Below are 25,157 nucleotides of genomic sequence, written 5' to 3'. Positions count from 1 at the left end.
GGGAGTTGAGTGGCTATTCACAGGTGTAAGCATAGCACACTACAGCCTCAAACTCCTGGCCTCAAGTGATCCTCCCACCTCAGCCCTCTGAGTAGCTTGGAACTACAGGCACTATATACCTGGCCATGCAACTTTTTTTTTTTTGAGACAGAGTCTCACTTTGTTGCCAGGGCTAGAGTGCTGTGGCGTCAGCCTAGCTCACAGCAACTCAAACTCCTGGGCTCAAGTAATCCTTCTGCCTCAGCCTCTCAAGTAGCTGGGACTACAGGCATGTGTCACCATGCCCGGCTAATTTATTTATTTATTTATTTATTTATTTATTTATTTATTTATTTATTTATTTATTTATTTATTTATTTATTTATTTATATATGTATTTTTTTTTTAGTTGGCCAATTAATTTCTATTTATAGTAGAGATAGGGTCTCACTCTTGCTCAGGCTGGTTTCGAACTCCTAACCTTGAGGGATCCGCCCACCTTGGCCTCCCAGAGTGCTGGGATTATAGGCATGAGCCACTGTGCTTGGCCTATGGAACTTTTTAAAAGTCATTAATTTTATAACACAGAATGTTTTAACTTCTTGTCAAGTATCCATTCTTCAGCACCACTTCATAAGAAGCACCACCTAGCAGGAAGTTATGGGAGCTTAACTAGCTTCTTTGTTTGATCCATTGTCAATACATCCTCAACAGGCAACATGAAATGGAAGGATAGGTATGGCAAGAATTTTGGGCTTCAGTGGATACCTCCTCTGACTCAAAAATGCCTAAAATCAAAGCAAAAACAAAATGCTGAAATAAGACCAACCACATCTAGTCAGAGTCATAGAAAGAAAAAAAAGTATATATTTTCTTTTAGAAAAGAATTTTAAATTCTTAATGTTACTCCACTTTACAAACTGACCTGTAACATCCCCTTTGAACTCTCCCTGTGTCCACTTTACAACACACATTCCAACATACACATCCATTAGAGGAATTGATTTTCTGGAAAGACTACTTAGACAAGACCTGAGGTAATCCATCTAACCTTGGGACTATTTTTTAAAGGTTAAGGAACAGACGTTCATTTGCCATCCCCTGCCCCTGACCTATTTAACACCTCTTCTTGCTTTATTCTGCTCCAGGAAAACAGTGTTTATCACTCTTGCTCAAGGACTAGATCAGACATTTCCATTACACTTTAAAAATACATCTCCATTTATCTATCCATTAATTTATATATATAAATATCAATGACAAAAAATTTTTTTTCCACAGTGACTGCTAGAAGTCTGGGAAAAAAGATCACCTGAAGAGCCAAATTTTAATATCTATGAATGTGTGAAAAATATCACACCAAGTTTAAAAATAACTCTTTAATCATATGCACATAAGGGGGATAAAGGGTAGCACCAGGCTGACTGGGGAAGGGAGTAAGGTATTCTCCCTTTGTCCCAATGTCTGCTTGGCACAGTTCTGAGATCACATACACAATTGGGGGTGGGTTGGGAAGTAGAATAAGGGAGAGGACTGAAGAGACAAAGGCAAAGGGGGAGAGGAAGGGCTTGCAGTAGTCTCAGTCAGTGGACTCTAACACAGATTCACTCAGCGCAAGGTCCCAGTAGTGTTCAGCCCCATGCTTTTTGAAATGCTCACGAGCCATGTTCTCTGTAGGACACTGTTTGAATTTCATCTCTCCAAAGCTCCGGTCTTTGGCTGTACCCTGGGAAAGAGATAAAATATGTAATAAAAATACTTCTATTTCTTATTTAAATCAGATACAATATTCTTTTATAAGACCTAATCATTTGTATAGCAATGTGCCTAGCTGAACATGATTTTATGATAAAAGCAATTGTAACCTCCATCCCTTTGGATATTAGCAGGAGTTTTCATAAATTCATATGCATAAGTGTTTTAGTTTATTGACTGAAGTGAGGATGAGGAATTCTGTGCTCTGGTGCCTGGGTGGAATAGCAAGTCAGGAAGGACTATGGAGGGTGTTATGAGATGAACTTGTCTCCCACCAGGCCTTAAGGACTAAATTTGGGCCTTTAAGGAGAAAGGAATTAGAGAGTCAGAGGCTGAAAGAACTCACTTCACAAGACTTAGTGAAACCATGGAGGCTTTGGGGCCCAGTGACAAAGAACAATTGTGGTGGTAGGGGAGAAATGGGAGGCTACCTGCAGAGAACTATATAGAAAAAGACACATTACTGGGTGGAACAGCATTCTTTCCAAAGGCACCTGCAGCAATGTCAGTCATAAAGTGCTACCTCTAGAGGCTTTCACACAGCAGACTCCAAAAAGGAGGTTAGAGCAGAATTTGGCTTGTACCTGGGCCTGAGAGACAATTCCTAGCAAGTCTTAGAGATAAATGGAAGAGAATTTGAAAGAGATGAGGTGTCTGGGATATTGAATATGCAGGTGGGGACTTATGAAACAGAGAAAGAGGTATTATGGTTTATTATTACCCAATTTGTATGTATAAATTGTGGAATCTGGCATAATACAGAAGAATACGTGAAAAACTATTTTTTTCCTGATCTTCTTTGACTTGTTTTATTTTTTTAATTTCAACATATCATTGGGGTACAAATGTTAAGGTTACATATATTGCCCTTGCCCCCATGAAAAACTATTAATAGCAACTATGTACACAGAATGGTCTTAAGAGATCAGAGGATACAAACAGTAATTTTTTAGTAAGTACCCTTCTATATAGTTAGAATTTTTTTATCTTAGTAAGCATTCACTACTTTTGTAATAATGTACTAGTTCTTTTATAACAAAGAACTAGTTAATAGAAAATAGAAGATACAAGTAGGGCATGGTGGCTCACGCCTGTAATCCCAGCTCTCTGGGAGGCTGAGGCAGGCGGATTGCTCAAGGTCAAGAGTTCAAAACCAGCCCAAGCAAGAGAAAGACCCCATCTCTACTAAAAATAGAAAGAAATCAGTTGGCCAACTAAAAATATATAGAAAAAATTAGCCAGGCATGGTGGCGTTTGACATTGTCTGGCCCAGATTGTACAGCTAATAAGCTGCACTGCCCACTCTCCTACCTGTATATTTTTAAGTCTAATACTTTCTTCACTATATTCAAAGAAAAATACCACAATTCAGTCATATGCATGGCTGTGACATATACACTTCCCGAGATGGTATTTACTAAATACTCATCAATACAACTAAAATAGAATCAAGAAGAATTTGCTGTCAACCATTTAAAAATGGATTCCAAAAGAAACATGAATTACTCAAGGGATTATTCACTATTTAGTTTTTTTCTTTTTTTGAGACAGGGTTTCACTATCACCTGGGCTATAGTGCAGTGGCATCATCATAGCTCACTGCAACCTCAAACTCCTGGGCTCAAGCAGTCCTCCTGGCTTAGCCATCCTAGTAGCTGGGACTACAGGCACGTGCCACTCCACCCAGCTAAGTTTTTCTATTTTTGCAGAGACGGAGTCTCACCCTTGCTCAGGGTGGTCTCGAATTCCTGGCCTCATGTAATCCTCCCTCTTTTGCTTCTCAGGGTTCTAGGATTACAGGCATGAGCCACCACGCCTGGTCCACTGCTTAGTTTTTACCATTCCATTGCTCCACTCGAATAGTGTAAACAATGAGGAATTGGCTAAAGTTCTGCTTCAATGTTTTACAAAGGATCACCTACCTCCCAGACTAGTACACATTTGTTGGTTTTCTTCACAGCTTCCTCATCAGATTCCTCATCATCTGGAAAAGACAATATAGCTAAATCTTGTTCTAGACTTAGAAGAGAGACTACAGATTTAGCTTTTAAACAAACAATATTCAAGTCTACCCAAATTCTCTGAAATATTATCACCCTTTCCCCTGTGTTGGAATCAAATGTTTTCTTTTCTGTTACTCTTTATTTTCACCAAATTAGACTGGAAGCTCCAAGTAAGCAGAGATATTAATCAATTCAATAAGCATTTACTAAGCACCTACTATGTGTCAAAAGCTGTGTCCAGGACTGGGAATAAGGATATAAAAGATGAGCAATTAATAATAAAAACTTGTCCTAGGCACCTTCGTAGCTAGGCTTCAGATGTCAATATTATATTCTCAAGGAGCTTTTACCCTATTGAAAGAGGGCAAATACACCAAATTAAAATATCTTAGGAACACTTGCAAACCAAAATAAAGATATAGGTCAATTATAGCACAGGAGTGTACCTTAAGTATTTCAAGGACAAAAAGTATAGGAGGGCCAAAGTTACATAAGATTTTATTTTTTAATTATTTTTAATTTTTTTAGACAGGGTCTCAATATGTTGCCTGGGCTGGTCTCGAACTCCTGGGCTCAAGCAATCCTCCTGCCTTAGCTTCCAGGGTAGCTGGGATTACAGCCATACACCACCACACCTGCCACTCTGCAAGTTTTAAATGTTAATTCAGGTCTTCAAAGATGGCAAGAATGAACACTGATGAAAGTATGATGGCCAGGAGAATGTCAAATACAGACCATCCCCAGTTTAAGATGGTTTGACTTTACAATGGTGTGAAAGCAAAACACATTCCATAGAAACTGTACTTTGAGGCCGGGCGCGGTGGCTCACGCCTGTAATCCTAGCACGCTGGGAGGCCGAGGCGGGCGGATTGCTCAAGGTCAGGAGTTCAAAACCAGCCTGAGCGAGACCCCGTCTCTACCATAAAAATAGAAAGAAATTAATTGGCCAACTAATATATATAATATAAAAATCAGCCGGGCATGGTGGCTCGTGCTTGTAGTCCCAGCTACGTGGGAGGCTGAGGCAGCAGGATCGCTTGAGCCCAGGAGTTTGAGGTTGCTGTGAGCTAGGCTGACACCACGGCACTCACTCTAGCCTAGGCAAGAAAGCGAGACTCTGTCTCAAAAAAAAAAAAAAAAGAAACTGTACTTTGAATTTTGATTGTTTTCTGGGCTAGTGATACGTGATAAAATACTCTTACATGAAATGTTCAATATGTTATTATAAAATAGGCTTTGTGTTAGATGATTGCCCATCTGTAGGCTAATGTAAGTGTTCTGAGCACGTTTAAGGTAGGCTAGACTAAGCTGTGATGTTCAGTAGGTTAGGTGTATTAGATGCATTTTCGACTTAGGGTATTTTCAACTTATGATAGGTTTATTGGGACATAACTTCACTGTAAGTAGAGGAGCATCTATAGCATAAGATAAAGTTGGGCAAAAATATAGAGTATCTTTTCTTTACCAAAGCAGAGAGCTTTTTTGGATCTGAAAATCTCCTTTTCTGTCCTTAAATTTAAAAAAAAAAACCCTTTTATTAAAGAATAATATAATACAGACCCTGCACATATGAATGCATAGCTTGTTGAATTTTCACAAACTAAATATACTCATGTAACCAGTACCCAGATCCAGGAAAGACAGGGAAACCAGCTGGTAGAAGAGCCTTAAATGACAGGCAAAAGAATAACTTTAACACTCATGCATATGCTCATGTAATAAATATTGTATGAATGTCTAGCAAGTTCACAGTCTGAATGGGTCTTTCTAAAATTCCTCGACACTATCTAGTATTAGCAAGAGTGTCACAGGGAGAGAATAAGATGAATGGGTTAATGTACCAACCCCACTTCCCAAAGCTCTCCCACTTAATCCCCTCTAACCCCCATTCACCATCTCCCTTCGTGTTAGATGTCTGTTCATCCCACTTTATCCGATGCAGCATAAGACGCTTAAATTTCTTCTGGGCTTTGGGGCCTGGAAACAGAGAAGAATAATTTTGCCAGAGCTGTGAAAGATTATGGGGTAGAAAGAACCTCTGAGCTCATCTAATGCTCAGACATTAATGTAGTTGGACCAATCCCAGGAACTACATTTTAGGGCCTTCTACTCCTACAAATACAGGAATAGAGGCCCAGCATATTATACCCAGGAATAGCTCTAAAATACTATCTTTCTCTCCCTTCTCCCCACAATGCTAATTACTCTAGACCTAGGGTTGTCCAGGGACAATCTTCCTCAAGTTTTTCAGACTCACCCCCTTCCACTACTACCACGTTGACATCCTTGTGCAGTACCACCACCCCTGTCAGGTATAGTTGCCCAGCATTGGCCTCAATCTTGAACTTCTTGGCTGGGTTGCTCAAATTTCGAACTCTAGAGAAGGGAAAGTTTAGTTATGTCTTCCATTTTAGCATCAGTAGCTGCCTGAATGGAATGGCACATAAACAGATGAATCCAAAACGGTTCTTTCTAAAAACAAGGCCTCTGAAATAAATACATGAATGCTTAAAAGGTGGAACTGAACAATCTAGAAATATTTCCACTATCTTATATTTCTTCAAAGTCTAGTGCTGTACACTTTACAATAAATAGCAGGTAATCAAAATTTACTCAAAGAGGAAGAGGTATTTAATTTACAAGCTCACTGTTCTTAACAATGTAAAGATGTACAAATTCTTTGCCCTCTATATACTTATAATGTAAAGTAGTCCCTATGTATGCATGAAAATTTTCTAGAATACAAGAAAAACTGTTAGTAGCAATGATGTCTAGAGTGGTTATTAAGTGATCAGAGGATAGGAAGGGGACTCTTTCCATAAGTGCCCTTCTGTATTGTCAGAGAGCTTTTTAAAATCTTAATAACCATTCACTACTTTTGTAATAATGTACCACTTTTCTAGTAAAGAACTAGTTAATAGAAATAAGCACATTTACAAAATAGAAGATACATATGGACTCAACATACAGAATAAAATCAAAACATTAATTACATCAACACAAAGGTAGAAAAATATTTACAATGTATAAAATACATTTTGGAGTGAGGATAAAAGGATTACTGTAAATACATCAGGATAAGGATATGATTACTGAGGAAAGAAATTTGTAATGCTTCCTGGAGAAATAGAATGGTATTTTTATACTTCACAAAGGACAAACAATCCTTAGTTCACATCTTGGCCCAAAAAAGTATATTTATTCATTTATTCTGGAGATCTAATATTGGTTAATGAAGAAGACTTGAGATTGAAGAACTGGATAACTATAAAAATAAACCTCTAACCCTTACCATTTTAATAGATTTACTAACTTCTGATTCACCCAAGAGTCATTAAAGAGTAGGGACTGATGTTGGGTAAGCTTTTAGACTACCATAATTCTGTCTCAAGCACTTGGAAAATGTTTTGGTATTTCTGAGGGGAAGGTTGGCCCAGTATGGTCACCTACCTATATACAGATATGTGTACCCCCTGTGAAATGTCTTCTTTAAGCTTTTTAATTTTCTTGACCTTTCTCTGTTCTGCTGTAAGTTTTCGGGCAGCGTTGGCCTCTTCATGCGCTCTGTCGTGACAGGAAGGACATCCACAAGTGAGAAAGGCATTGAAGATCAGAGGCAGGGCTGAGGGAAAGAGAGAGCAACGGAGGACTCTCCCCTCCCTCCAAATATGGATCCCCCAGAAGAGTTTGGGAAAGGTACTTGCCCTGGGTTTCCACCCAATCCCATGGCACTTACTTCTGTCTTTTTGCCATCTGAGCTCTGACATGGGCTTCTACCTTCGTGGGGTCTTGAACAGCTTCTGTTCCTAATACTCTCATCAAATTAGAAATTCTCACTGTAGTGGAAAGAGGATAGCAATCAATCTTCTAAGTCACTTCTCCAGCTGGGATAACCTGTGACTCCTTTCTACCAATTCATATTGTTTACTTATTTCAAATTTCTGCTCAAAATTTACTTCCTCCAATAACTCCTACCTTGAAAATCCCACCCAATTAATTCACCATTTACAGAAGTTCACACACACTAACAAATGGTACACATTTATATTATTTGAAAATTTAAAGCCGGGCGCGGTGGCTCACGCCTGTAATCCTAGCACTCTGGGAGGCCAAGGCGGGTGGATAGCTCGAGGTCAGGAGTTCAAAACCAGCCTGAGCAACAGCGAGACCCCATCTCTACTATAAATAGAAAGAAATTAATTGGCCAAGTAATATATATAGAAAAAATTAGCTGGGCATGATGACACATGCCTGTAGTCCCAGCTACTTGGGAGGCTGAGGCAGCAGGATTGCTTGAGCCCAGGAGTTTGAGGTTGCTGTGAGCTAGGCTGATGCCATGGCACTCACTCTAGCCTGGGCAACAAAGCGAGACTCTGTCTCAAAAAAATAAAAAATATTAAGAAGTATTGTGGGGGGAGGGGGAGAAAGGGCATTTATTGAAACCTTAAAATCTGTACCCCCATAATATGCCAAAATAAAAAAAAATTAAGAAATATATACTTAACAAGTCTATGTAAATACTGCAACTATCTTCATGAATTTCAAGACCAGTATACATCCAGGAAAATCAGTATTATATGATTAGTAATGCTTAAAACTAAGCCTTAAATGGCTTCTACAATGAATGTGCTAACCTGTCTTAATAAGAAAAGATAGAAAAAAATTTAGGGTAAGAAGAAAAGAACTAGGCCAGGTGTGGTGCTCACGCCTGTAATCCTAGCACTCTGGGAGGCCGAGGTGGGCGGATTGCTCGAGGTCAGGAGTTTGAAACCAGCCTGAGCAAGAGCGAGACCCCATCTCTACTATAAATAGAAAGAAATTAATTGGGCAACTAATATATACAGAAAAAATTAGCCGGGCATGGTGGCACATGCCTATAGTCCCAGCTACTTGGGAGGCTGAGGCAGCAGGATTGCTTGAGCCCAGGAGTTTGAGATTGCTATGAGCTAGGCTGATGCCATGGCACTCACTCTAGCCAGGGCAACAAAGCGAGACTCTGTCTCAAAAAAAAAAAAAGAAAAGAACAGAACTGAGGAATGATTCTAGGAAATAGAAAGCACCCAAATATAGAGAGATGTTAAACGTCCCTAGAATTAGAGATAAACTTGCTACTCTTTTACCAGCAGGGGCTACTAAGACATGTACCTTTGGGTTCTGGAGGAGGCATCAGGCCCAGCCTCACTTTCTCTTGTAGTTCTTTCTGTGCTTCTCTCCTTGTCTGCCTCCGAAGTTTCTTCTGTTCCTTCTTGGTAAGATATACCCCCAGAGTAACTGGTGTGTCATTGTCAACTATCAGGCAGAGAAACAAGTGTACCAAAGCAGTAAGAATACAAAAGGGATTTAGGTGAATATTAATATCATTAAAAGAACCTTTAGCTTAATTATTGTTAGTTCTTTTTAAGTTGTGATGGGGTAGTATGGTTATGTTTTTAAAGAGCATTCTTATCTTTCATAAGTAATGTTCTAAGTGGTTTTTCTTTATTTGTTAAACTCATTCATCAAATGAAATGTGGCAAACATAAAAAAATAGAGCTGCTCTAGGTGCTCTGGGTAAGGATTTGGAGTAGGTAGGAAGTATCTAGAATCCTACCTCCTGAACCTCAATGTTTGCATGAAATACAATACACTGGCCTAGATGATAAAATTTATAATTTGAGAGTCACGGGGAATGGGAAAAATCTTCCAGACTCTCAAAGCAGATTTACTCAATCTTTTCAAACAAAAAACAAAACCCTTACATTCTCCCATTGATTCACACTAATGACAGCTAAGTAGAATTTGGGTAAGTAAAATTCAGTAATTATTATAGCTTGTATTATCTCAAGGTCTCAATCTACTTTTCTAAACTTACTAGTGATACTGTCAGGCACATTTACCAATTGACAAGTCTGGTAAAAGTGTTACTATCTTTTATGATCTGCATAACTCTTGAAGAAAGCATATCAGTTATTATCTCTACAAATGAAGACATTACCAATGTTCTAAGTGACTTTAACCTAGGCATTCAGCTAGTTAAAAACACAACCACATCTAAAACTTATCTCTTTTGACTAAGCCAATAGACTTTTGCTACAAAAAGAAAACAAGAAAAAAGGCTAAAGACAAAGAAGATCAAAGATGGGCAGGAGTATATTGGTGGTGTACAAGACTAGAGTTGGAGTTAGCATATGGCAAAAACCCAACTTATATTAATAATATATATTCAGTATATATAATATATATTTTATGGATTAGGCCTCAATGTTCTAGAGCTGCATTATTCAATACAGTAGCCACTAGCCACACATACTACTTAAATCAAAATTAATTAAAATTGAACGAATTAAAAATTCAGTTCTTCAGTTGTATTCATGGAACTCAGTATTCAAGAGCTCAAGAATCACACAGAGGCAGCGGCTACTGTATTGGACAGCACAGATAGAGAGCATGTCCACTGCTGCATAAAGTTCTATTGGATGATGCTGCTCTAGAGCCTTGACTGAGTAATCTATACATTACCTGGAGGATTAAGCTGTGCTGGATGTTCAACAAGATTTGTGATTCCAAAATAATCTTCTCTCTTGGGATTTTCCTCTGTACTAAAATCGCAGGAAGAAGAGAAAACAGGATACGTGGGTAGAGATGATTCCAAGACAGAAGTATGAGAAACACAATAAAAAAGTCCAAACTCCATAATGGGTTCAAGTGCTTTTCAGCATTTACATATCTATAATATGTAATTAAACTATAAGTTTCAGGATGAGAAAACTGAGTCCCACTAAGGTTCAATGCACTCTCCACACCAATCATTCTCAACCTTTTTTCTACCTTACCATACTTGATAGTTATCATATTCTCTCACTAGTAACACTATGTCCCTGGGTCAGTAGCTGACAAAAAATGTTAAGGAAAAATGTTAAGGACACACAGTCTCCTAAGCCATGTATCAGAATGATGGGCCAAGTGTGGTGGCTCACGCCTATAATACTAGCACTCTGGGAGGCAGAGGTGGGAGGATTGCTTGAGCTCAGGAGCTTGAGACCAGCCTGAGCAAAAGCAAGACCCCATCTCTATTAAAAATAGAAAAATTAGCTGAGCGTGGGGACGCTCGCCTGTAGTCCCAGCTACTTGGGAGGCTGAGTGAGAAGGATCGCTTGAGCCTAGGAGTTTGAGGTTACAGTGAGATATGATGACATCACTGCACTCTAGCTGGGGTGACAGAGTGAGACTGTCTCTAAGAAAAAAAAAGAAAGAAAAAAGAATGATGGAGCAGATATAGTTAAAGCTCTCCAAATGTGTCTTATATGCTATATTTACTATTCTCTCTCCCATTAACCAATAGTCCTTGCTCTATTACAATGTACCAGATGTTCTTAAGAAATATAAACACCTATAATATGTAGCAAAAGGATGTAATTAAAGAAAAATATGCTAAAAATTACTTTCTGGGCCTGAGTGAAGTGAAATGGATACACTTTGTTCATCTGCAGTTGCCCATGAGGCAGTGGTTCCTTTTGGCTGAGTATGCTGGAACAGGACTTCTAAAATGCAAATATGTGTGGAAAGCTGTGATCCAAGGCCATTTTTGCTAGCTGTAAGTGGGGTCTCTGGAACCAAAGAGAGCAAACAGCTCGTCGTAAAATTCAATGTGTTTATGCCCAAGATGAAACTGAGCTGTATGTGGGCAAGAGATGTGCTTATATATACAAAGCAAAGAATAACACAGTGACTCCTGGTGGCAAACTGAACAAAACCAGAATAATCTAGGGAAAGGTAATTTAGGCCCATGGAAATAGTGGCATTGGTTTGTGACAAAGCAACCTTACTGCTAAGGCCACTGGACACAGAATCCATGTGATGCTGTACCTCTCAAGGATTTAAACTAATGAAAAGTAAATAAATAAAAGTGATTTTGTGTTCTTAAAAATAAAAAGAAAAATACACTGAAAATAAACAACACTTAACAAACCAAATAGAAAATTTATAGATTTCCTTTTGTAGATTATTTGTGTCCCGATTCTCCTACATTAACCCAAAATGCTAAAAATAATCCATACAACATATTGTTTACAAATATGTATATAGTCACCTATTTCCCTTGGATTTTTATTTACTTATTTTAACTTTTTAATAATTTTTAATTTTTTAATTTAGATTAAAATTCAGAAATATAATTATACTTTCATATTATTTTACTCCAGTGAGAACCATCCCTTGGATTTTAACATTTTATTTAATGCATGAGTGCCTTCTCTCTTATTAAAAACTACAGCCTTATTAAAAGGTCTCAACTAACAAACTCACAGGTCAAAGCCATTGGGGATGATGTAAGAGTCCCACCACTCAACTTCAGGGATATCTCCTTCCTTTAACTCCTTCTTAGGAGCAATGAGGGCGAGCCTAGTTGAAGTATGGATGCCTGTTTTTCGAGCTGCCTGTGAGATCTCTGCCTGCAGCTTCTCCAATTGTGCCTAAAAACAAGATAAAACAAGATAGGAAGATAAATTGGAGTCACAGAAAACAGGGAATTTAAAAATTTTAAAATCCCAAATTTTAAAACACTCCCTTGTTGAACTCTTTCCACCTAATGCAACAAGTTCATAATTTCTGAAAGCCTAGAAAAGAATTGTTCTGTTTTACTGTATTCTTTAGTTAATTTACATACATCTCAAACTCATTCTCCTGCCTTCATCTCACAGTATGTGCCTGCAACAAATATGCAGAAATGGAATTCTATGAAAACCTCACTTTGAAAGTCATTGAATATACAGTCAATTCAATTCTGCAGGTGTGTAGATTGTCTGCAGTAAACTTTAACACCAGGCTATCTTTCCTCAGTTACCCAGAAGGTTTTGAATTTTTTCCCTCCACTGTCAGTTATATGTGGAAAATTTTCAAACTCAATTTATTTCCACCTATGTAGAAAGTAATTAGGAAGCAAAATCAGCTAAAGATCATATATTACAGAAATAAAGACAGTATTTAAAAAATTATCCACTACCTTTAAATGACCTGCTTATCTAATTCCCTAAAACACAGAGAATTTACTGAATTAACAGTACTCATTTCTGTTGGCTTCCTAACTTCTTCTAAATTCTGGGTTATACTCTAGGCCAAGATACCTTGGTCCGTAATCGTTGAGCAATCTTCTCAAATTTGCCCTTGTCATGGAATTTAAAAGTGCGTCTCTGTCGTTGGGAAGGGGCAATAGAGACTCGGGGATCAAAAAAGGTATTGGACTCCATATCTTCTGATGGCTTTTCTTTTAGCTGCTGCTTGAATTGTTCCCTCTTCACAGCACGAATATTGGCCTTAAGAGTAGGCATGCGGTGTGTCAGCTCAATCTCTTTGCCTGTTGCATCTACAGTACGACCCTGCTCATCTAGGATCAGTGGTGTAGGTTTAGTTTGATCTTTTAATTCCACCTTCCTGAAAAATAGCCCACAAAGAAATAAATCCTGTATGAAACATCAAGGCATATAAAAAACAAACAGAAAATAAAACAAAGCAAAACCTATCAAAGACCACTAGTTCTAGGGAACATCATCTCATCAATAAATAATGACATCTTGATTAATGACATCAAACTAGATATTTAAATATAGGGTATAATAAAATGAAATGAACTTATAAATTATATTGGTAAGAATGTATAATCCTTTCTTTATCCTTGCATTCTTGAGTCAGTCATGGGACACCAGACAAATGAGAGGTGCTAAAATAAAGTCTGTCATCTTTGCCCAGTTGTACAAAACCCTCATCTGGTCTTACTCAATGTGGTTTAACGAATACAGCTCTTAGCTAAAAACCAAGAGATCGGGGCTCTATTCCTAGCTCCAATATTGGACGAATAATCTTAATCTCAGTTATACCAATTACAAAAAAAAGATAATAAACCCTGCAAACAAGGAAGCCCGAGAGAATAAATTCAATTGGTATTTATCAATTGTATGTAAGAAATACGAAACTACATAAGAAATGATTTAGGTTCCTTGGAAAAAGAGGACCAATATCATTCAAAGGTATTTATTGCTTCTCAAACTCAGAAATGACAAGAGATTCCATGATATAGATACTCACGGTGGAGCAATGCCCATAGCATGGAGATTAGCCAGGCCCACCATGTTGGCATTGCCAATGAGTCCTGGCTTCAGTGCCAGTTGGGCTTGGATTCGAGCTTGTAGTTCAGCTGCTTTCCTTGCCTTTTCAATGGCATCATTCATGAAAGTGGCGGCCTGGGAGGGCTGAATAGTATTGCCAATTGGAAGTCGCTCTGGTTGGGAGGAAGAAGGAGTCTTTGGCTGTGAGATACAGAAAAAGAAATCAGAGCGATTGAGATAGGCAGACAGATTATCTACCACAATTTACACCGTGGTAGACTACATCACAGTAGACTGTGGTAGATAATTATGGAGTGGAACATGTAGTCACCTTATGGTCTCTCATTTGAGTGGACAGCAAGAAATTCTGTGCTAAAGATTATTCTTTTCAGAGTAATCTAGGCACAATACCTGAGGTGCAGGTGGGCTAATGAAGCTGAGTTGTTTTTTCCTCTCCTCAATTTGTCGTGTTGCTGCTTCCATCATCTGTTTGATCTGCTCTCCAGGGGAAAAAAAATTTAAAAACTGTTAATTTCTCCTTTTTATTTCTCCCACACAGGTTCCTAACCCCAAAGAGCTCAGGTCTAGAGACTTCAATTTTTTTTCTTAGAGGCAGAGTCTCATTGCAATGCCTGGCTGGACTCAAATTCATAGACTCAGGAGGTGATCCTCTTGCCTCAGCGTCCTGAGTAGCTGGCAGTACTGGTGTGTGTCACCATGCCCAGTTGAGACCTAAAATTTTCTGAATGACACCACCATATTCTACCTGTACCATAAGCTAGAAAATTTAGTAAAAATAAGCAAATAAGCCTACACAAGCTTAGAATTTTTCATCCCATCTTCCCAAGACAGAATTGACATGTTAAGTAGTAACACAGCTTAGTGATTAAGACTCTGGAATCAGAGAAACCCACATTTGAATCTTTTTTTTTTTTTGAGACAGAGTCTCACTTTGTTGCCCAGGCTAGAGCGAGTGCCGTAGCTTCAGGCTAGCTCAAGGCAACCTCAAGCTCCTGGGCTCAAGCAATCCTACTGCCTCAGCCTCCCGAGTAGCTGGGACTACAGGCATGCGCCACCATGCCCGGCTAATTTTTTCTATATATATTAGTTGACCATTTAACTTCTTTCTATTTATAGTAGAGACGGTGGTCTCGCTCTTGCTCAGCCTGGTTTCGAACTCCTGACCTGGAGCAATCTGCCCGCTTCGGCCTCCCAGAGTGCTAGAATTACAGGCATGAGCCACCGTGCCTGGCCTGAATCTTAACTCTAACACTTAATGCCTGTGTCACCTCGGACAAAGAACTTAATCTCCAAACCTCTCAAGTGTCTAAAAGAGGGAAAAATAGTACCTACCTTACAGGTCTATTGTGAACATTTAAATAATACATGCAAATCTAATGGAACTTGCGCAAATAATTATACCTTTTTTTTTTTTTTGGAGACGGAGTCTCACTCTGTTGTCCAGGCTAGAGTGCCATGGCGTCAGCCTAGCTAACATCAAGCTCAAACTCCTGGGCTCAAGCGATTCTTCTGCCTTAGTCTCCTGAGCAGCTGGGACTCCAGACATGCGCCACCATGCCCAGCTAATTTTTTCTATATATTTTTAGTTGTCCAGCTAATTTCTTTCTTTCTTTTTTTTTTTAGTAGAGATGGGGTCTCACTCTTGCTCAGGCTGGTATACCCTTTTTAAAAAAATCATGCCATTACTCCCTGAATTCCTAGTCTAAGTAACCAGAAATGACAGTGTCCCTATTCCCTATAAACCTAGTCCCTATAAACCCTTTCTGTCCTAAAGTAGTTCCCTAGTCCCTAGAAGCCCTTTCTGTCCTAAAGTAGGTTCGAATGATAAGCTTATATTATTTGATATGGTCAAATAACTTCTTTTACATTTTCTAAGAGACCTGCTCCTAAGTTGATTTAAGATCAAGATATTTCAAAAAATAAATCTTTAAAGTCTTTTTTTTTTTGAGTAGGTGATATATTCACACAGTTTGAAATTCAAAAACTTACAACAAAAGGGTATATTATGAATTCTTCCATTCCCATTCTCCATAAAAAACATAATCATCAGTTTCTTTCCTTCCAGAAATATCATATACATGCAAATCCATCCATACGTGTGCATATATATATAAATATATATATATATTTTTTCCATTCCCCACCAAAATTTTAAATGGTACAAGAAATATTTACTGCTTATGTGTTAGCAAAATTGTTTAACAGTACCCACTTAAAATACACAGATACTTTCTGTTTAAAAAAATACAAAGTCAGGCTGGGCGTGGTGGCTCACGCCTGTAATCCTAGCACTCTGGGAGGCTGAAGCAGGAGGATCACTTGAGGTCAGGAGTTCAAGACCAGCCTGAATAAGAGACTCCATTTCTACTAAAAATAGAAAGAAATTATCTGGACAACTAAAAATATATAGAAAAAATTAGCCGGGCATGGTGGCGCATGCCTGTAGTCCCAGCTACTTGGGAGGCTGAAGCAGAAGGATTGCTTAAGCCCGGGATTGAGGTTGCTGTGAGCTAGGTTGACACCACAGCACTCTAGCCCAGGCAACAGAGCGAGACTCTCTCTTCAAAAAAAAAAAAAACAACAACACAACACAAGGTCAACTTGAAATTACTTATAAGTAGATTATATGTTCTTTGCATTATATTTGGAAATAATTCTCCTCTGCCATCAAGAGGAGTTCTGATAATTTCATTTAATTTTCTTAATGACCCAATAAGGTATAAAATTGGGCAAAATAATGTATATAACACACTTTGCCACACAGTAAGTCCTCAGTAAATGCAATTTTATTCCTTAACTGGAAGACTCCTGGTTAAACCAAGGAGAACTAAAACTTAAAGCAGAAAATAAAACTTCCCCATATGCTAAACACTAATTCAAATCAAGATCACAATAAATATAGACCCATGTTCCCTTTGCTTCTTCAACTCACAAAATCACTTTGCTCTCAGTCCCTTGGTACTAACCTGTAGCTTAGTCAGCATGCCTGGGCTCTCTGATGGAGGCCCAGGGATCACCTCGGGCTCTTCTTCCACCTCCTCGAAACGGGGTATTCGTCGCTTCTTTACTCCTGATGATTCCTTGGAGATCTCTGAGTCATCACCAAACACCTCCTAAGGGAACCCAAGATGAAAGAAAAGTTGTATCCTTCACCATGGGGAGAAGAGAAGGATCAACCTAGCCCCTACCAGCATTCTGTGGCTTTTCCCAGGGGAATGTGACACAACCTTGCAAATAGCTACTTGCCAGAAGCAGGGTCTTCTAAACTCTCCACCAAGTGGACCATCTCACCCAACTTCAACATTCTCCTATTTCAGTCAAGCAAATTTCATTCCCATTCTTATAAATGTTCCCATCTCAAGGTCTTTGCAAATGATACTGCCCACTTTGTAATGATCTCCCTCAACTTTTCTATAACCCCTATTCCAACTCCTGCCTAAAACTCACCTCCAGGAAGTTTTCCTCATTATAACCTAATCCCACTCTGATCAAATATTTGTTCCTCATCCTCTTAGCATGTAAAAGCTTGGTTCATATTAGTTTAAATTACATTGCTGATATTCTGTATGCCAAGTATTAGGTATCTCAACATTAGCACGTTCTCCCAACTAGAGTCTAAGCTCTTCCAGGACAGGGGCTTTCTCTTTCTTAAGTATTCCCCAATACTTTGTTCTCATCAAACAATGGGAACTCAAATATGTTGACTAATTTGCAAGGTGAATTTAACAGGACCAAGAGTGGCCAACTGGAAGGGACAATGGGAAAAAGCAAATGTACACACCGGTGGTAGGCTTTGGGTGACATCCCCTCTTCACTAGGAGGGCTCGTGTTTTGCAAGGACATATCCTCGGCCAGGGGCGAGCGCTTCCTGGAACTCCTACAGTTCAAGAAAAAGGACTCTCCCATAATATATTGTGTGGGGTGGGGACCTGAATGGACCAAAAAATGGGACCCGTATCCCAAGGCTATCTAGACACCTCCTTCAAGAAACCATTTTTATTAATCCCACCCAATGTAGTCGGGTTCATTCATAGCATGCCCTCAAGACTTACACAGTAGAATGCCCTATCATGATACAATCTTCACTGTACACATCTGTGTATACGATGGATCAATCATTTCCCCTTAAATATAACACAATTCAACATAAGTCTGAAATTCTACAGTCAACCCTAAAATTTATTTGAAACTGCTACTCACAGTTTATAATTTTTGACTATATTTGTTGCACCTGCCTCTTTTAAATTGCAACTTCTTTTAAGGCAAGGACTATCTCTCATTTCTCCAATCACCCTACAATGTGCTAACCACAAAGGGCACATGAAGCTCTATTTTTCTTAGATCCATAGTACGGCCAGGGGACCAAGAAGACATTTCTCATCCAATCTTTGTGCCTTAGGAAAAGCAATGGGGTAGCCAAGGTATCAAAAGCACTTTGGAAGGTTTGATGGAAGTCACAAATATACATATATATACATATATATGTGTGTGTGTGTGTGTATATATATGCGTGTATATACATGTTTATATATATATACACACACACACACACACACACATATATTTATTTATTTAAAGACAGAGATAGAGGAAAATGAGATAGAGAGATAGGTTACTTGATGCTGGTAATATTGAAAGAGGCCATGACCAATCAGCAACTCCAGAATGAAAAGTGTAGTAGTTAAGGGAGTATTGATAGCCCCTTTAACTATTCTATTCATGGGACCAGATGATCAGCAATATGCTATATCCCAAATGGTAGGCTCTTAAGAATATAATAAATAGTTGGGTTTTGGTGTCCTATCAACAAATGCATTGCAGAGAAACCTCTATGAAGGGGCAACAATGAGGTCTACAGCTCAAGTAGAGGTGGTGTCACGTTCTGAAGCAACTTATTAGGCCTCAAATAAATCAAAGTATAAATTATTAGAGCAATCAGTTTATAGATAGTAGTAAGGGGGGGAAAAAGGAAATATAGGGAAACAGAAGAACCAAAACTCTTAACTGTATATGAAAAACTCTACTGTAGACAAAGCTACAAATTATTTCTTTGGATAATTTCAGCCTATGGACTTTGGTAATTCATCATCATAAGATGGTGATAATACAAATTCAACTCTTCTACTTTGATGCCTAAGTACCTGTCTTGAACATTTGGTATTCTAATAGTGGATACCAGTGAGCCAGGTAAGCTCAGCAACTTTGTTATCATCCAAAACACTCCCGAGCTCATTAGATAGTAAACTGTAACCTACCTTTAGCTCTCGTTTTCTGCTCCTATCACTGCTAGACTTGGAATGCCTAGAGCTTCGGCCCTCCTCCACAGCCTCGAATAGTTTGTCCACAAATCGGAGAGTAGAATCATCAAGAAAAGGTTTCAGATGGTCTGACAAGACAAAGAGGTAATAGCAAAAAGGTAAGAGGATGTGGTCCAATACTAGGCATGCTAACAGCAACACCGGAATTTTATTCCAAGGAGAGAGGGAAATGTTTTTTAAGTTCTTTGTAGGATTCCCATATCTCTTACATTTAATGACCCTCCACTATGAGGTAAAAACATAGTTATAGGCGTGGTGGCTCAAGCCTGTAATCCTAGCACTCTGGAGGCCAAGGCAGGCAGATCACTCAAGGTCAGGAGTTTGAAACCAGCCTGAGCAAGACCCCATCTCTACTAAAATATAGAAAGAAATTAATTAACTAAAAATATATAGAAAAAATTAGCTGGGCATGGTGGTACATGCCTTTAGTCCCAGCTACTCGGGAGGCTGTGGCAGAAGGATTGCTTAAGCCCAGGAGTTTGAGGTTGCTGTGAGCTAGGCTAACGCCACGGCACTCTAGCCCAGGCAAGAGAGTGAGACTCTGTCTCAAAATAAATAAATAAAATAAAATAAAAAATACAGTTATAATTTTTTTGGAGTAGGAATTAGCATAGCCAGAGCAACCTGTTTACATTGAGCATCAAGTTCAGGATGGATAATCACTCTAATCTTTCCCAAATAGCAAGTTGTGGGGGACTATTAACAAAATCTACCTCCTCCTCAAGCTTTTTCATGTCTTTCATAATGACTTCTATATGTTGAAATGTCAATCTGAATCTGAATATACCTATCTGACTTTAGCATATATCCTACATAAATCTTTTTTTTTAAAGCCAGTCAAATTTACTAAATATAACTTAGGTGACTCAGTATGGTGTCCAAATGGAGTCAGCCTGAGATTCAAAATATGCCACAAATAATACAAAAACAAACAGTAAGAGAAAAAGCAAAATTAGTTATTTAGGCTATTTCCATTATAATGCAAGAGAAAACAAAATGTAGCCTGACTTATTTTTAGATGCTCCCAACAGAGAATTTTGGGGATGTTCAAAGCAGTGTTTGGGGACATTCTGTATGTAAGTCAAAAGATTCAGAAAGGTACATACCGGCTGCCTTCTTCTTGTCCATGCCTTTCCCTACACAGTTCAATGCTGCCGTGACCACTGTGGGCTCTGAGAAACCCAGCACCCTCTTCACTGTCTTCTCTATCCATGGTTTCAGCTCATCCAGCTCCCTCTTAGACAGTGCCATTTTCCGGAAAAGGAGAATAGGTCAAATAGGACTCAATAATGCACCTAAAAAGAAACCATACAATAGTTAAATTAGAGAACAGGAGAAGACCAAAATAGCCAGAGATGGTGGCACATACCTATAATCCCAGCTACTTGGGAGACTGATGCATGGGGAGATTATTTGAGCCTAGGAGTTTGATACCAGCCTGGGCAACACTAAAAACCCCAGCAGACTAAAGTAATCCAGAGCAATGGTGAGTACATCAGGAATGCCTTCCCTACTCCTATTCTCAAACCCTAGGCAAGTTCTTCCAGATCATTTGAAGGCAAATACTTTCCCTAAGAACCAAACTTCAAAGCAGAAAGAAAAAGATTTCATCTGACTTTGAATCCTAACTCAGTAAGTATCAGTGGACCAAAGAAATCTGTGGAATAAACAAACTCTGGGAATAACCTAGTCTGAGAATGAGTTCTAGCTTCGCTTCTTGATCGTGTCACATTAACAAGGATTGCAAACATAATAAAACAAGACTAAAAAAACCCATCCAGAGGTCAGCTGTTCTATTTCTCCTGCTTCCAGGAAGATATCCTCTAACCTGACCTCTGGGCTTCCCTTCCTTTCTTTTTTTTTTTTTTTTGAGACAGAGTCTCACTTTGTTACCATGGCTAGAGTGAGTGCCATGGTGTCAGCCTAACTCTTTTTTTTTTTTTTTTGAGACAGAGTCTCACTTCGTTGCCCTGGCTAGAGTGAGTGCCATGGAGTCAGCCTAGCTCACAGCAACCTCAAACTCCTAGGCTCAAGCGATCCTGCTGCCTCAGCCTCCAGAGTAGCTGGGACTACAGGCAGGCGCCACCATGCCGGGTGGGTGGATTGCTCGAGGTCAGGAGTTCGAAACCAGCCTGAGCAAGAGCGAGACCCTGTCTCTACTATAAATGGAAAGAAATTAATTGGCCAACTAATATATACAGAAAAAATTAGCTGGGCATGGTGGTGCATGCCTGTAGTCCCAGCTGCTCAGGAGGCTGAGGCAGAAGGATTGCTTGAGCCCAGGAGATTGAGGTTTCTGTGAGCTAGGCTGACGCCACGCACTCATTCTAGCCTGGGCAACAAAGCAAGACTCTGACTCAAAAAAAAAAAAAAAGGTTTATCAAGGTCAATCATCTTGTATTAAATCTCATAATTCTTAAGAATGTTCTGTCACAATTCTTTATAGTCTCTATAGTGGGAATTTGCACTCAGAAAATTCTCTATCACATTCTACAGGGTCTCTGTCAGGATACTTGATGATCCTTCAGCTCAGAAAAGAATACCCTCATTTTGGATATTCTCTTTTCACCTCTATCCTTCTACTTTTTAGCTCAGCAGAGAAAACACAATCATAAAGGACTCTCCACAACAAAATTTTATTATTTAATGTAAGGTAGTATGAAATTTCAACATTATTCATGTTTACATTTTGATCTCTTCCCTAAATCTCAAAACCCCTCATGAACATAAAGAAAATTTTATTTCTGACATTCTCCGTAGTGCGCCTAAAGGGCAGTCAATAAACTGCACTAACCTCAACTTCCAAGCTAACCTCTTCCCAGCAGTGCCACTCATCAGAGCATAACCTGAGAATCAATCTTTCAAGATGTTTTAAGGCACCTTTTCTCGTAAGAGATACATTCTTGATTAACTTCTACATTCTTGGCAAGTTTACCCTCTATAAGTCTTACTGCCAAGTAATGGATTTAATTTTGGCATCCAAATGAAGCTAGTAGATTAAAGTCATGAAACTAATATTGAAAGATTTTGTGCCTTGGTGACAAGTTATGTGGATAATGGTGGCTCTATAATACCATGATGAGACAGTAGTATAGCCTATCAATTTCTACATATTAAACATGCATTGTTTGAAAGAAGCACAACTAGCACCATATGAAGTGAGAGCTGACACTGAACATTTGGGACACTGAGCCTCACCATTACAAGCCTTTGCATGAGTTAACTAATTCCTCTGAGCCTCGGTTTACTCATCTTACAAAATGAGTACAAGCACCATATCTATACCACACTTAATTCGTTCAATAAATATTTACTGAGTAACTACTAAGTGTCAAGCAGTGTACTGGGTGCCATGAACAAAACTGATAAGAATCCTTGCCTTCATGGGTCTTAGAGTCTACTAGAATTGATTCATAGGCTAGAAAGTGTAAGCAATCTGAAAACTCAGGGTAATAAATGAGGTACCATTACCAGATGAAATGTGTGCCCAAACACTATACTAATAAATGTATTCAAGTTCAACCCAATCCTCCAAAAGATAATGTACAAACTAAACAGGCAATGGACAAATGTTTCAAACAGGAGCTAGCTTTGACACTAATCAAATGTTTAACAATAATTGCGTGGCTGGGGTGGGGAGTTGGGATGCAGGAGATTAGGACAGAAAGATCTCTGAATGAGCAGGCAGCAAAATCCAATCTTCTGAATTCCTTGCTGCATGCTCCTCTTTGCTACAACCTGAGTTTCCCCTAAACCCATCTTCTATTTTTACTCTCTCCGTCTCTCTAACTAGCCGCTCACCCCACCTGGTTCTACCCAAACTCCTCACCTCAGAGCTGGTCTACCCACCCTGTCCCGTTCCCGCCCCCGCCCTTTTCCTCTCAACAATTTCATTCCAACCGTCTCTCCCGCAAAACCATGTACTTCTCTCAGCCTCCTTCCCGCTAAACCCTCCCGCCTCGGCCCTCTGCTTGGGCTGAACTCCGGCCACAAATGCGCTAACAGCAAATATCATCTCTGGGCCCGGGGCCACTACTCACCTCACAAACTTCAGCCCCTGAGACGGAGCCCGAACGTTACACCGGAACCGGAAACCTTCTGACCGCCCTACGGCCTGCCGTCGCTACCGCCACGGCCGCCGCCACGCCGCGGTCCCCCAACACGTGACCAGGGAGGGCAGGGCTGCCAATTAGCGCAGCCGTATTTGCCACTTTCCCGGCGGTGGAGCGCAGGCGTGGCAGAATCCGAAAGTTTTCCCATGCAAGTAGCCGGCCTTAGGTTTCCCTAGCCAAACCTATTAACTGCTAAGTTAATTTCTTTAATTTCCCCGAAGCGGAAATTGGGCTGTATGCAGTGTTCCTCGTATCAAGAAAAAGTGCACTAAAGTTATGCTAGAACTAAAAACGGGGCTTCTGCGTTCGAGTTCAAACACAGCCTTTCTTGGTAGAAAGTAAACTCTCTGAGTTGTGATCATTAGCGCCTCTTCTTAACGTTATTTCCGTAATTTAACAGTGGTACCAGAGACGGGGGGGGGGGGTGGAATATATAGGAGGACTCTGTAGAAAGTAGCTCCCTCTGTGACTTTTATTGTTTCCTTCAAGGAACAAATACTCAGCTTCAGGCGGGGCGCGGTGGCTCAGGCCTGTAATCCTAGAACTCTGGGAGGCCCAGGCGGGCGGATTGCTCGAAGTCAGGAGTTCTAAGCCAGCCTCAGCAAGAGCGAGACCCCCGACTCTACTATAAATAGAAAGAAATTAATTGGCCAACATATATATGTGTGTGTGTGTGTGTGTATATATATATTAGCTGCTGTGTCCCAGCTACTCGGGAGCCTGAGGCTGTAGGATTGCTTGAGCCCAGGAGTTTGAGCTGTGAGCTAGGCTGACACCACGGCACTCACTCTAGCCTGGGCAACAAAGTGAAACTCTGTCTCAAAAAAAATAGCTTCAGAACCCTGACCCCTTGCTATTCCTCCAATAGGCCAAGCATCTCACCTCAGTGTCTTTGCATTTGTTGCTATGTGCCCTAATTGCTCTTTACTCAGATATCTGCATGGTTTGCCCCCTCATCTCCTTCACATTTTTTTCCCTTTCCTTTTTTTTTTTTTTTTTTTTTTTTTAAGACAGAGTCTTGCTCTGTCAACCCTGGGTGGGGTGTAGTAGCATGATCATCGCTCAATGCAACCTCAAACTCCTGAGTTGAAAAGATCCTCCTGCCTCACTCTCTGAGTAGCTGGAAAGGCAGGCATGCGTCACCACACCTGGCTAATTTTTTCTGTTTTGGGGAGAGACAGTATCTTACTCCTGTTCAGGCTGGTATCAAACTCCTAACCTCAAGGAATCACACACCCCACCCTCTCACACCTGCCTTGGCCTCCTAGAGTGCTAGGATTACAGGCAGGAGCCATTGCCCCACCTGGCTTCTTCACATTTTTTATTCAAATGTAAGGTTAGTGAAGCCTTCCTTGACCACCCTATTTAATTCTGAAATCCTATTTTTTTTTTCCATCACTCCCAAATCAAGAGCTTGGGACTCTTGATTTCCCTCCTGTTTTTCGTTTCTTTTCTGTAGTACTTATCACCTACCATACTGATACTAGGTAATTTATTTACTATATTTACTGCATATCATCTGACTCGCCCTGCTAGAATGTAAACTCTATAAGGGCAATGATCTTTGTTCACTGATACATCTTAAGTGCCTACAGTAGTACCTAGCACAATTAAATACTTAGTAAATATTTGTTGATTTAAAGAATGAATCTTTCTAAGGATACCCTAATCACATGGTTGAATAATAAAAAAAGGAATAATATAAATTAAATATAAAAAATATTTTGTAAATAAAAAATTTAAAAAAAAAAAGAATGAATCTTTTTCAGCAGTGGATCTTGCAGGCCACAGAATCTGCTGAGCCTGGCTTTTGCCTAAAGAATGGAATTTCCTTGGGGCATTTCCACAAAGGTAGGAATGGTGTCATATTGTCTTTATTTCCCTAGGACC

General features: G+C 39.5%; 1 protein-coding gene and 1 pseudogene across 2 annotated transcripts; one reads left to right on the top strand and one right to left on the bottom strand.

The window, feature by feature from the left end:
• Window positions 1–1,343: 1,343 nt before the first annotated feature.
• PRPF3 (pre-mRNA processing factor 3) lies at window positions 1,344–23,320 on the bottom strand. 2 transcript variants are annotated; one of them, XR_012918153.1, is made up of 16 exons: window positions 23,196–23,320; window positions 20,262–20,450; window positions 19,093–19,223; window positions 16,804–16,950; window positions 14,228–14,311; window positions 13,797–14,017; window positions 12,839–13,145; window positions 12,021–12,187; window positions 10,236–10,315; window positions 8,883–9,026; window positions 7,474–7,573; window positions 7,188–7,301; window positions 5,995–6,113; window positions 5,621–5,714; window positions 3,657–3,718; window positions 1,344–1,705 (listed from the first exon to the last, which is right to left on the bottom strand). XR_012918153.1 is itself a non-coding variant. In XM_012767465.3 (16 exons), the coding sequence occupies exons 2-16, from the start codon at window positions 20,404–20,406 to the stop codon at window positions 1,559–1,561; spliced, it is 2,052 nt and encodes a 683-aa protein (XP_012622919.1). In that variant the 5' UTR covers window positions 20,407–20,450; window positions 23,196–23,314; the 3' UTR covers window positions 1,344–1,558. The 2 variants fall into 2 exon arrangements, 1 of the variants encoding a protein (XP_012622919.1); XM_012767465.3 differs by having other exon boundaries at window positions 5,631–5,714; window positions 23,196–23,314.
• Window positions 11,271–11,597, top strand: LOC105872986 (large ribosomal subunit protein eL33 pseudogene; annotated as a pseudogene).
• Window positions 23,321–25,157: the final 1,837 nt, after the last annotated feature.

This window comes from Microcebus murinus, chromosome 2 (genome assembly GCF_040939455.1).
Source record: "Microcebus murinus isolate Inina chromosome 2, M.murinus_Inina_mat1.0, whole genome shotgun sequence".
NCBI classification, from domain to species: Eukaryota; Metazoa; Chordata; class Mammalia; order Primates; family Cheirogaleidae; genus Microcebus; species Microcebus murinus.
Note: the sequence above shows the minus strand (reverse complement) of the source record. Positions and strands in the feature narration are given on the sequence as shown.